Below are 14,553 nucleotides of genomic sequence, written 5' to 3'. Positions count from 1 at the left end.
TCTCACCAAATTTTGGCCAACTAATCCTCTGGTCTGCTTTGAGTAGGATTGAAATTGTTATCTTCAGACTTGCTCCCCTGGAACCGTGGAAAATCAATGCCTCTATCCACTGTGCCACGGGCCGCAGCGGGCGATCCAGATTGGATTTTCTAGTCTTTCTAATACAAAAAACCAAACCTGAACTGGATTCTTGGCATCATTCGAACATTCTCAGCTCCGACCCATTCAGTCCGGTTCGTCATAACTCAACTCAACTCAACTCAATTCAACTGCCGACATCTTGACTGCTGGCCTTATATCGTGGCCTTCGTTATAAAGATGGCCGGCCAGCTGAAAAAATGACGTCATCGCCGAGGTCCTAACAAGCAAGATATGTGGAACTCTTAGACTGTCAATAATGAACAGTAATTTTTACAGACAGCGTTACAAAACTTCAAAATTGGATTGAAATAAAGAAAGAACACGATGATTTATACTGAAACTCATCTAATATTAATAATAAAAAAATAATTAAAAAATAATAAAACACAAGTTGTTTGTTTAAGTATTATAAGCAATTGAATATTTCGTTGTATTATAGATTTTAAAGATTAGAATGCGTTCTTTAATTACTTATGAATTACATTTTAAAAAGTGAAGGAACACGATTTGATTTGTAGTAAACTTGAAGTTTATTTAATATAATTAATGAAAATTATGCATGTAAGATTATGAATATTTGAAGCAGAACACAAGCAAAACATTTGAAATATTAAAATTAAACTATTTTTTTAATCAAATGAACAATATTTTTTTAAATCAAAATGAATTTTCTTTTAATCAAAAGGAATATTTTTTAATCAAAGTGAACAATATTTTTTTAAAATCAAAATGAATATTTTTTAATCAAAATGAACAATATTCTTTTTTAAATCAAAATGAATATTTTTTAATTAAAATGAACCACAATATTTTTAAATGCAAATGAACCACAATATTTTTTCAAAATCAAAAACAATATTTTTAATAAATTCATGAAATATTGCACAGTAAAAAAATAATTAACCTAAAGAAAAAATCATGTTTCTTATTTAAGATTATTTCACCACATAACAAAAATAACATGCAAAATCATTTTTTTATATCCATATTTTCAGTTTGTTAAAATACGTGGGTTTGTATTACTGTAAACATAGATTCGAAAAAGTTGTCAAAAAACAAATAAATGTTATCAAAGGCAAGATAAGTTACTTTTCTACCAAACTGGATATATTTTTCGTGTTTTTATTCAATGTAACATGTTTATTCAGTTCGAAAACCATACAGTGTTTACCGATGTATTGGAAAATTGGGTTTGTATTACTGTACACATAGATTCGAAAAAGTTGTCAAAAAACAAATATGTAACAAATAAATGTTATCAAAGGCAAGATAAATTACTTTTCTACCAAACTGGATATAATTTTCGTGTTTTTATTCAATTTAACATGTTTATTCAGCTCAAAAAGCATACAGTGTTTACCGATGTATTGGAAAATTTAAAATGGCGGCCGACTCTCTCTTTAACACGGTAAGTTCGGGAAAAGGTGTTATAAATAATAAACTAGACAAAATACTATTAAAAAACCACCGAATATATATCAAGTTATGTCACGGTAACTTATATTGAGCAAATTTCTAAGAGTATTTTGTCTAGTTTATTATTTATAACACCTTTTTCCGAACTTACCGTGTTAAAGAGAGTCGGCCGCCATTTTAAATTTTCCAATACATCGGTAAACACTGTATGTTTTTCGAGCTGAATAAATATGTTACATTGAATAAAAACACAAAAAATATATCCAGTTAGGTAGAAAAGTAACTTATCTTGCCTTTGATAACATTTATTTGTTATATATTTGTTTTTTGACAACTTTTTTCGAATCTATGTGTACAGTAATACAAACCCGGAAAATTCAAGATGGCGTCTGACTCCCTCTTTAACACGGTAAGTTTGGGAAAAGGTGTTATAAATAAAAAAATGGTTAAAATACTGTTAAAAACTCGCTCAATATATGTTACCGTGACATAGCTTGACATATATTTTTTCTAGTTTTTTTTATTTATAACACCTTGTTTTTCGAGCTAAATAAACATGTTACATTGAATAAAAACACGAAAAATATATCTAGTTTGGTAGAAAAGTAACTTATCTTGCCTTTGGTAACATTTATTTGTCATATATTTGTTTTTTGACAACTTTTTCGAATCTATGTGTACAGTAATACAAACCCGAAATGAACGCGCGTTTTTTTTTTTTACTTTTAAGTTTTATATATATATATATATATATATATATATATATATATATATATATATATATATATATATATATATATATATATATATATAAGTATTTTTAAATTTTATCTTTCTAGCTTTAAAAAAAAGTTTAAAAATGTTATCAGCCGGCATAATTTATTTTTAAATATTGAAAATTTCAGGAAAATTAATTTTTGCTAAATTTTTAAAACATGACTCAACAGCTTAAAAAAATCGTCTCTTCAAAAGAGTCGATGTTGTCTCGCATTTTCATTAGTTTTGTATGCTGTAAAAATTTTTTTTTAATATTAGCAATTTACTTGAAGCTTCTTCTTTTGAATGGTAAAAAACTTAGGATGATGATATTGAATTAAATTATAGTTACATCGTGTTAAATACAGGGGGGGCACGTTAAAACTTACTTTGCTGAATGGAGATATCCACGAGTCACTACCGGTGTTTACCGGTATCAAGAAGCAATGGACTACCCGTGATGACGTCAGCAGATTAAATTATTTTTGCCCACCGGCCATCTTGTCTTTTAAGACGGTCTTGCTTATATTCCCTCGTTCCAGTGTCTAGCCTCATTGATATGCAAATCACATCAAACCACAGTCTTATAAATCCAATTTTTGTGTTCTTATCTGGTCTTCCATTGAATATACGAATTAATTGTAGTTTATATTTTATAAGGAAGAAAACATTTTCGACTATCTTTTCTTATGAGTAATCATTCTCTTGGTCTCTCCCCCTTTCTTTCGAAAAAAAAAAACCCTTATTCTCTCAATAAACATTTAAATCGTTAACAATCTCCTTGTGCATAGAGATTATTCGTCTAGAGAAGCAAAGACGATTCAACAAAAACTTCGGTGGCCGCACACACATGGAAAGCGATGTTTGAATAATCTATATATTAACTAGCTCTCCGCCCGGCGTTATCCGACCGTACAGTACGCTTAAACATGATATTTTAATTTATGCAGAATGCATATGTATTGTTATAAATCCTCTATTGGTTATTATATATTACGAGGAATAATTTACCCGGCGGACTAATTTAAAAAATAAAATAAAAAAAATAATTAAAAAATAAAATAAAATAATAATGATGTCGTTCATCAAATTCTGTCTGCGTTTGTTTACAATATCACGTCAGCTGATATTTGGGCTTGACGATGAATGCCCTGGAAAAGTCACTTCTGATAAATGTTTAGTTTTAAAATATCCAAACGAAGAAATGATTTGTGGCGATTTTAAATGGTATATTTTTTTTATCGTAAATTGAACTCATTAATATATATATATATAAAAAATAAAAAATAAAATAGTGAGGCGTAACTGGGCTTGAACAGGGGATCATTCGATTTGTAGTCGAATACTCTACCACTCAGCTACATCTCCAGATCCTAATAAATCTGTTCTTTATTAAGAGGAAATGATTTGCTTTTGGAACCTATAAGGAAGGAACACACACACAAAGTGACTTTTATATAATAGTAGAGATATGATAGTAACTTTAACGTACTTTCATGTGTTACGGTTTCCAGATTATAAATTATTCGATCGGGAGATCCTATTTATTAAAAAAAGGAAGATAGAAGATGACAACATACTACGAACATTAAATTAGACGCTAATTTAATTTTCGTAATATGTTTATACGGCACAATCACGTTGACACACCGGTTCTCGCCAGATAACCGAAGTTAAGCAATGTTGAGCCTTGTTGATTACCATGTACGTAACTACATGTGCTCCTATTTACTCGTCCTCCTCCACACCCAAACAGGAGTACAGACGTAGACAGCCTGACTTTTCGCGTGATTCATTTACCTCAAAGTCTATGACGTCGTTCTCGCTCGAACAGGCCTTTTTAACGGAGGTCGCGAATGGGTCGCCTACGCGTTGTTTCTTCCAAGTCTGACAGCGTCTAGCAAAGACTATTGATCAAAAGCCTCCAATGTCATCGAGTGCTGAACGCTTCATTGACGGTAACGACTACGAGCGCTCTGTATTCACCATCTGAAGGGTGGGGTGGGATATAAGCAAGGAGTTGGTATTATATTGCTCCGCTGCCCGGGACACGTTTTTCTGGACTATCACGTGGTACATAACCCGCAAACTACTCTAATAGCAAAAATGTCAGAGATATATTTTCATATCATACATAATCTTGTCTATCTATCTATCTATCTATCTATCTATCTATCTATCTATCTATCAAAGAAACGGTGTGTATATCCGTGTGTGTGTGGGGGGGGGTAGTTTGTTCACTATGGATTCGAAAACGTCTGGGCCGACTTTTATGAAATTTCACATGAAAGTACTTTAAGTTCCGGGCAGTGTTCTTAGATAGGTTTTGTATCAAAATGTTTTCGATAAGTATCGATAATCAATAATCAAAATAATCCAATGAAACAAGTAACAGGCGATTTTAACCCAAGTTAACACCTTACACAGCCTAACATCACAAATGCATTTGAGAAGCTTTATTACCACACAAGCAGTAGGTTCTTTGATATGACAGGGGCACGTTCAACATCAATAGCACCATGATACTTTACTTTTTCGTTTTAAACTTACATTCAAGCCATCATCACCGCACAAGCAGTAAGTCCAGGCATATAAAATCAACAGTAGGTTCCTTGACATGACAAGGACGCCGGTTTCCGTTTAGAGCACAACTGAACCATGATACTTGATATTTACATTTTAAACTTTAACTCAATTCATTATATAAAAATGATTTTATAAAATCAACAGTAAGTTCTCTACAGTGCAATGTAGACTACAATATACACTGGAGGGGGCATATGAAGCTACCCCCCGGTGCACAGTTACTTTTTTTTTTTTGACTTTTAAGCATTTAATATTGAAACGAGGTTATTTATACCATTTTTTTTTTTCGTTTTTCGCTGTGATTTTTTTTTTGTTTTTGTTTTCCCCTCTTTTTTTTGGTTTTTGTGTATTCGATTGTTTCAAAGAAGTTTTACGTCCGTTCGCTGTTTTATTTGTTTTGTTTTTTCCGATTTTTAAAAAAAAGTTTAAACAGTATTATTAATTCGCTTATTCTTTGCCCCCCCCTACATACACACCTCCTAACACCCGGGCAACGCCGTCCTTTGGCTGTTTTTTTTTTGGTTTTGGTTTTTCCGATTTTTTAAGAAGTTCTTTACCCCCCCCCCCCGCACCTCATAATACCCAGGCAACGCCGGGTACCCCCGCTAGTTAATAAATAAAATACTAAAAAATAAAATAATATATAAAATAATAATAAATAAAATATTAATAAATAAAATATCAATAAATAAAATGCTAATAAATAAAAGACTTGAACCATAAGCGTCTTTTTCTGCTATGCGTCACTAGCTGAAGAACTGACCTACCAAATTAGTCACTAAATATATCAGCCTTTACAAACTTTGGCTCTCAGCTGAAAACAAGTGCGAAGTCTTAACGACCTCATAATAAACGAGTTTCGAGTTGATTAATCTGACAAAACAAAACAAATCAGCTTATTAAAATATGTTTTATTCTCTATGGTAATTTGTAATTAGCGTTTTTCTGCTCAAAAGCGACAAATATCAATATGGCTGAGAAAAACAATTTCGAGAAATTCAATTAAGAAAAAAAATATTAACGTTCAACACTAATTGTCTCTTCTTCATCAAAACATGATTACACGTTTTTTTTTTCTGTTTTTTTATTTTTTATTTTATTTTTTTTTAACCAGCATCCTTACATACGTCCAAGCATTTCAATCATGCAAAGTCCACCAGACAGCATCTCTTGGCAGTCTGTCAAAACATCTCTTCAGATTCGAAGAAAGCTAAATACAGGTTCCTCTTCTTACCAAAGTACTCCAATCTATGGTTCCCTCTAGTCAAACTTTCACAAAAAAAAACACTCGTCTAGTTACAACCACTATATTCGATTTCCCCCACTCTCTAAATTTAAACTCTGATTCCATGAACAAAGCTTCTTTCCCAGAACTGTCTGCCTATGAAACACTGTTCCACTAGCCTGCTTTAGGGCGGTGTAACATAGTATGCAAATGAGATACCTAAATAAAGCTGGCCTTGGGCAATTAGTACCGCTGTAATCACAAATCATGAGCCCTATTCTACCTTGATCGAGTCCAAAACCAGCTTTGAAACCTAATATGAGATGCCCTTTTCTCTTCCTTGCAACCTCTTTCCCACAGAAGAGACATTGCGAGCCTGTCTCTGCTTAATTGTTATTTTCATGGCAAGTGCTCGTCAGAGCTCCAATCTAAGATCCCTCCTGGCCTTACTTTCACGAAAACACTCGTCTAACTCAAATCACTATCAATAACTTCTCCCACTCATTATCTGTGCCTAAACCTAAACGTAGATTCTATGAACAAAGTTTCTTTCTTAAAACTGCACACCTGTGGAACTCTCTTCTGTATCCTTGCTTTCCAGCTGACTGCAATATCGTCGTGTTCAAGTCCAATGTAAACAAGTTCTTGATGAGCCATTCCCTTAAGTAATCCAATTTACTAAATTTCCACTACTAACGATTACTATGATATTTTCTAATTGACTAATGTACACTCATTAATCCTTATCTTTGAGTGGCCTCTGGGCTTTGATAAGTGGTGACTCCTTTGTAAAAAAAAAAATAATAATAATAGTGCTCAACTTTTATTTTTATTCAAATAAACATTCTGCCTTGATCGAGTCCAAAACCAGCTTCGAAACCTAATATGAGATGCCCTTTTCTCTTCCTTGCAATCTCTTTCCCACAGAAGAAACGTTGCTAGCCTGTCTCTGCTTTATCGTTATTTTCATGGCAAGTGTTCGTCTGAGCTCCAATCTATGGTCCCTCCTGGCCTTACTTTCACAACAAAAAAACACTAGACTAGCTACAACCACTATGAACAATTTCCCCTACTCTCTATCTGTAAACACGGTTTCTACTTGCCGGCTTCCGGGTTGATTACAACATGGTTGTCTTCAAGTCTAATGTAAACAAGTTCTTGTTAAACCATCCCCATAAAAAATCAAATTCTACGCAATTTACACCATTAACGATTACTACACTACCACCTAACTTTGAATTCGGCGTTTAATAGTTCTAAATTCCCTTAATTCCCACTAGCTTGGGTGCCTGGCGTTGCCCACATATTCAGAGGTGTGTTGGGCAAAAAAAAAAAAAGGCAAAAAGTTTTAGTAGGCAGGTAGGCTCGAACCCATACCGCGAAGGAAGAAAAGAACACAAAAAAGTGACCTCTTTGCCGTTGCGCCCATCGCCAAACCGGAAGTGGCGAAGGTTTAAATTAAGGTTAGTCAATCAAAAAGAGGGATGAATTTCGAAAATATCGGCGAAAAAAGCGACCCTCCTTGTAGAAAAGTGCCCAGTTGAGAGTGAAAGAATTAATGTTTTTAGCCAATTTTTCGATATTTGTCGTCCAAAGGGTGGAGCTTCAAAACGATACCAATCTCGTGAAAATCCGTCGCCTCTGTCGAAAGCTTTAGGCATACATACATAGATACATACATACGTACATTCAGACAGACAGATGAGATTTATATAATGGACTAGCAGGGCTACCCGGCGTTGCTCGGGACCGTATAAACAATGAAAAAACAAAAGCAGATATTGAACATATGTTTTATTCTTAGGGGAGAGGAATCTTTCATCTCAAGTTTTAGCGTTACAAACAAACATTTGTCTTTTATATATATAGATAATGACAGGTTTTTTGGGGGCTCCCCTCAAAGATAACTGATCAGTTGACCAACTTCTAGTGGTCCGTTTGACGTGAAATTTCGATATTTGTCATCCGGGTGATGGGGCTTCGATATGATACCAAATTTGTCAAGTTTGGTTCCGTCTTTCAAAAGTTTTAGCGTTACAAACAAACATACATACATACACACAGACGTTTGGCTTTTATATATATAGATGCCAGTTGTTTAGTGGCCTGAGGAAAAGTCATAGCAAATAGAGTAAAAGGTGACTGGGTTCGAATCTCATGACCGGTATTAACCCTTATCCTCGAATGGCCTTTGGGCTTTGATAAGTGATGACTTCCAAATAAAAAATAAAGTACTTCTTGCATTTTCTAAGGATAAATATAGCAGCATTTGCACAGTGATAAAACCAAATTTTCTCTATGCTTATCTGACTTCTTATCTGCTGTTCGATTATTCTCTCAACCACTTTTCAAGACCTGATCCATCACTTTTAAATATTTATTGATTGGAAACTACCAGCAAAACTAAAATCTATAGATCGCTCCCCCCTCCTCCTTCCCACTACCATCATACGCACGCGTGTATTTTTTTTTACATTTGCGAAAATACATGCACAGATTACATGAGTTTTTACGGTAATCCGAATACTAAAAAGGAAATAAAAATCTTTATACCTAGATATTTAGAGATTAAAAAAGAATTGAAATCCGTACTTGCGTCTAAATCGGTAATTTAGAACAGAATTGTCCCATCACTAATCTATCTATCTATCTATCTATCTATCTATCTATCTATCTATCTATCTATAAAAGTGAACGTGTCTGTGTGTGTGTCTGTGTGTGTGTGTGTGTACATTTCCCTACGCAATAACTCTGTCAATTTTTAGTCTACAGACTCGAAATTTGATATATAGGGTACTGAGATTTGAGAAAATCGATGTGATCGGTTTTTGGCCATAAATTTGGCGATTAAGGGGTCAAAGTTAAACGATTTGACGTTTGAGAACTTTACCAAACTCCTCCGACAATTTTGGGTCTATGCACTTAAAATTTTAGATATAGGTTCCTTGGACATGGATCTAACTTAATAACTTGATTTGAGCCCAAAACAATAAATTTTAAGGGGTCATAATAGGGGTCAAATTAAAAAAATTAACCGTTTTTTTTGTTGCTCAGCATACACCTCCAAACACCCGGGCAACGCCGGGCCGAAATGCTAGTATATATGTAAATTTGAATAAATCTGGATATCTATATATCTATAAAAGTGAAATTGTCTGTGTGTGTACATTTTCCTAACAAACTACTCTGTTAATTTTTAGTCTACAGACTCGAGATTTGACATAAGGTCTATTGAAATTTGGGAAAATCTTTTTAATCGGTTTTCAGACAGAAATTTGGCTGTCCAAATATCAAAGTTCAACCATTTGACCTTTAAAAACTCTACCAAATTCCTCTGCCAATTTTGGGTCTTTACACTTGAAATTTTAGATGTAGGTTACTTGGACATAGATCAAACTTTTTAATTTGATTTGAGCCCAAAACAGTAAATGTTAAGGGGTCAAATTTGGGGTCAAAGTTAAAAAAATTTGACCTCTGCGGTCTCTACCAAATTACTCAGCCAATTTCTGGTCTAAACATTTGAAATGTTACATAAAGTGTATTTAGGCATAGGGCAAGATTTTTAATCCATTTTTGGCTGAAAATTTGGCTTCCAAGCGGTCAAAGTTCAAAAGATTTGAGCTTTGCGGTCTCTAGCAAACTATTCAGCCAACTTTGGGACTAAACATTTGAAATTTTACATAAAGATTATTCAGACATGCAGCAAGCTTTTAAATCAGTTTTTGGGTGAAAATTTGGCTGCCAAGAGATCAAAGTTGAAATAGTTGACCTTTGCACACTCTACCAAACTCCTCCACCAATTTTGAGTCTAAACACTTGAAATTTTAGATGTAGGTTACCTGGACAGGAGTCAAACTTTTTAATATACATATATACATATGTACATAAAGTTATGAAAAGTACATATGGCCCGAGAAAAGCCGGGTTGAACGGCTAGTATTACTATATAGTTTTTTTGCCTTCACTTTCTCTTAATATATAAAGAGTGAAATAAATTATTGAGGCTGTTTGGGGAAACTAAGTTGATCTCTGTGATAAAGGAGGAGTGTAGTTTGTAATATATATTACAACTATTACAAACTACACTCCTCCTTTATGATAATATATATATATATATATATATATATATATATATATATATATATATATATATATATATATATATATATAATTGATATGTAGTTTGCTTGAAGTATTGTGTGGGATAGGTATGTAGTAGAGATTTAGAAGGCTATCACAATGCGAGGACTGAGATATAGTCGTTGTTGATGAGAGAAGACCAAAACAAGTGGCGATTTACAAATCAATACATACATGCATATATGTCTAAATATACCTATATTTATTCAATTGTATTAAGTATAAATGTCTTACTTGTTATGTCTGTGACAATATCCATTATATTTCGGGAAAAAATTCCCCTTTCAAATGATCGATGTGACAGTTCGATTCAAAGCATGCCGGATGGAGCAAAAAAAAATGTTCCTGCTTTCCCAACTGTACTGACAAGCAGAAGTTCAAGTGTAATGTGAACAGACATCTAGCTGCTCAACTCCCCACGTAATACTCCTGCAACTTATGTCCCCGATAGTAGCCCCCTATATCGAAGTAGCACTGTGCCTTTTTTGGGGTGAAATTGTAATAATAAAACAAAACTGTGTTCTTAGTATCGTCCGCACTGAGGATTGAACCGTCAACATCCAGAAGACTGTCACTAAGAACTGGATTTTATCCAGTACTTTATCTGCTATGTCAGAGATCGGCAAGATCTACCTAAAGAAGGTTACATTGGCCGAAACATTTTAAAAATAACACTTTAGATGAGAACAGTAGTCCAAATAATCGCAAATAATACAAATTATCAATCCTCATCTAAAAAATTCAGAAACATAAAATCTTATTCTTTGCTATTTTTGAGGTGGGGGTGGGATTTAGCAGAGGGTGTTATATCTACAATTTAACCAAATTAAAACTGAAGAATTTCCAGCTGACTATGTTGCATAGGTAACGGACAACACCAGAAAATATTGGATCCAGGCAAAACCAGCTGTAAATCAAATTGCTAGCGATGATGTCAACCCTACATTCCGATCAAAAACTCAAGATCCTGAACAATAAGAAAAATATTTAACTCTGGATTAGAATTGTTAAAAGTATTTAAAATCAAAGGTGAAAATAAGAAAACAATCAAATCCCAATCAAGGAATGTGGAGCAATGTAAATATAAATAACAAGTTAAAACAAAGACAATCAAACAGATAGAAGACAGCGAACCCAGCGACACACTCCTGTCGTCATTCGATCAGTCGCCACACATCATCCCCTATATTGACCCAAACTTTCTCGCCTGCTAGATTATCATTTTGTAAAATAAATAAAACTTTGTTGATTTCATAAGTTGTTGTTTGATTCCAAAAATCACAGCCAAAAGAATGCATATACTTTGGCACGCATTTTGTAAAAGTGCATCCATAAAATATATAGGCAAAATATAACAACTATAATATGGCCGTTTTCAAGTCTAATGTACACAAGTTCTTGTTGAGTCACCCTTGTAAATAAAAAAAAACACTACCTAAGATAGAATTTAGGCTGTCTCACCTGTCTCCTGACACTCGGTAATCCCTATCCTCGAGTAGCAGTTAAGCTTTGATAAGTGGTGACTCACTTTCAACAAATTATCCTCATATCAGCTTGTACTAACAAATCCCTATACCAATGCAACATAGCACGGACAGCTATATGCAAATACCGAGCTGTGAGTGAAATGATATGGTAAAGAAAAAAGAAAACCATAAAAGGGAGAGAACACTTCAAGAAGACGATTATGTTAGAGATGTAGATGATATTTGAGCACACATTTGAGAAGACAATCATGTTAGACATGTCACAGCTGTGACGAGAGGTCACACGTGGTGGGAAAATGAAAAAATAAACGTTGTTGTTGCACGGAAAAGTGAGTTCGGGTTATTCTTTGTCTTGTCCACTTTGCGACTGAGGCTACAACGTATTGAGTAACATCACATGAAGAGACCCAAGTTGGTCAAGGACGGCATTAAGTAGGCATTCAAACTCTCTCGTTTCTCAATTTTCTTTTGGTGGGGGGGGCGGGCTGAGGGGTTGGATATACCTTATGTATGTGTTTTACGACCCTATCAATTGGACTTAGGGTTAGTGGTAACAAAATTCGGTTAACTGCCCTAAAAAGTGAGAATGATCCAAAAAGGGATGATCATTTCATGTTACATTGAATTTGTTTATGAAATTAATACCCTTACTTTAAATTCTAAAATATTTTTTTATTTTGGTTTACTTCTTCCCGACAAGTATTTCAAGGAGTTCACATGTAATCGCCTACAAAAAGTAGAAATTTTTTTTTTTTCTTTTAATTTTTCCAATGGGAAGTGTGCTGCCTGTGATTCAGTGGAGGGTATAAATCCACAAATTTACCAAAAGAAATTGAGGAATTACCTGTAGAAATTTGAGTCGGTCAAGAAAATCCTGAATGTAATTGCCAAGTGGCTTCAGACTTGGGTAGGACCGCTTGGCCCACATAGCTGGTACTCTGCCGATTAGAAGGCTAGACGCAACTGCCTCCAGATCCGCAGACATAACAACGAGGCCTTTGATGGCTTTCAGAAGACTCTGCAGACTTGCGCGGATAATTTGCATTAATCTGAAAGAGAAACAAACAAAATCGCAGGATTATTAGACCTCTTCATCTGGGATTATTTCGGAATTAGCCAAAGTTAACAAATGGGGCAAATGCCAAGAATAGCGCCCCATACTTTCTTTGTAATGTGTTGTGGTATCATAGTTATTTAAATATAACAACGTTTGTTTGTTTGTATGTTTGTTTGTTTGTTCTAAACGACCTATCAACCTTTCTATGATCATTTAAGGTCCTGCAGATTTTGCGGAAATTTTGGTGTGTTATTGTGTGAACTAAGTTTGGGAGGTTTATATTTTGGTGAATAGGTTTATCTCTTTCAAAAAGTCTGTTATTTTGCTTGGTTTTATTTTATTGAAGTGATCTTTAAGGTTGGTGTCACAAAAGTATTTATTTCGGTATGGAATAAAGTCAACACACTCTAGTAATATATATATATATATATATATATATATATATATATATATATATATATATATATATATATATATATATATATATATATATATGCTTGACAGTGAGTTTCTCCTGGCATGTTGTACATAATGGAGGTTCCACGGTTTCCAGTAGGTACAAGTGTGTTGAACGAATATGAGAAGGATGTTGTAGTTTGCTTAAAGCATTGTGTGTAGTATGTAAGAAGTAGGAAAACACTGTTAGATTCCAGACACGGTAAAAAAGAATGACAATATGGAAAAATAATTTTCAATTATAAAATATGAGTTTGTTTTACAATCTGCAGAGATTCGAAAAAAGTGGTGAAAAAATCAAATATATAAAAAATAAATATTACTAAAGGCAAGATAAATTACTTAGCTGGAAAAATGTTCATTTGTCTCGAAAAACAAGTCATGTTAACCGGTACACAAGCACAAGGAAAATGGCCTCAATATATTTGTTATGCGGCCATTTTTCCTTGTGCTCGTGTACTGGTTGATATTACTTGTTTTTCGAGCTGAATAAAGATTTAAAATTAAATAAAAACACTAAACACCTATCCAGCTAGGTAAAAGAGTAACTTATTTTGCCTTTGGTAACATTTATTTGTAATATATTTGAATTTTTGGACCACTTTTTCAAATCTTTGTGGATTGTAAACAAAACTTAAATTATTTAGTCACCAACATAATGGTATCATGGTGTTATGCTCTCTAAATTTTCGAGGAATATCTCATCTTCAGAAAGAAGATGGGCTCTTCCAAAACGTACATAATTATTTAATCTACCCAGAGAGTTAAATAGCGAATGCTAATTGCTGATGCAATATATACCAGTCGAGGACCTGGCCTCGACAATCAGTTTAGCAATCTCTTTCCTCGAGTGGCGAGAGTGACGGACATACCAAGATATTGTAGTTTGCTTGAAGCATTGTGCATAGTGTGTAAGGAGTTGTGTGTCTGAAGGCTACAATAATGCAGTTTGGTAGAAAAACATTGATGGATACAAGACAAGGTAAAAAGAATAAATGACAATATTTCAATCATTTTTATTCATAAAATACTAGCAGGGTGATCTGACTTTGATTTACTAAAATAAAATAAAATTAATTATTCTTTTAATCATTCTTTTACACTGAAAATGAAATAAATAAATAATGAAACAAAAATAAAACTCCAATTTCTTCTTACCAAATAACATGACAAATAAGTAATGAACAAGAATTTTTTTTTCCGAACACAAAATATTTGAAAACCAAAACATTTATAGTATCAAAATGCATCAATACACTCGTAAAAACATTTATTTAAAAGTCTGTTAC

General features: G+C 33.6%; 1 protein-coding gene across 3 annotated transcripts in view; it reads right to left on the bottom strand.

Annotated features, from left to right (window-relative positions):
- LOC145260629 (dynein axonemal heavy chain 12-like) overlaps positions 1–14,553 on the bottom strand; it is a 572,171-nt gene that overhangs the window by 33,985 nt on the left and 523,633 nt on the right. For all 3 annotated transcript variants that reach the window (XM_080118949.1, XM_080118950.1, XM_080118948.1), the window contains exon 66: positions 12,596–12,800. In XM_080118949.1, coding sequence (XP_079975075.1) covers positions 12,596–12,800 — 205 coding nt within the window. The remainder of the gene's footprint in view (positions 1–12,595; positions 12,801–14,553) is intronic.

Source organism: Euprymna scolopes, chromosome 36 (genome assembly GCF_053919585.1).
Source record: "Euprymna scolopes isolate OS-2025 chromosome 36, ASM5391958v1, whole genome shotgun sequence".
Taxonomy (NCBI): domain Eukaryota; kingdom Metazoa; phylum Mollusca; class Cephalopoda; order Sepiida; family Sepiolidae; genus Euprymna; species Euprymna scolopes.
Note: the sequence above shows the minus strand (reverse complement) of the source record. Positions and strands in the feature narration are given on the sequence as shown.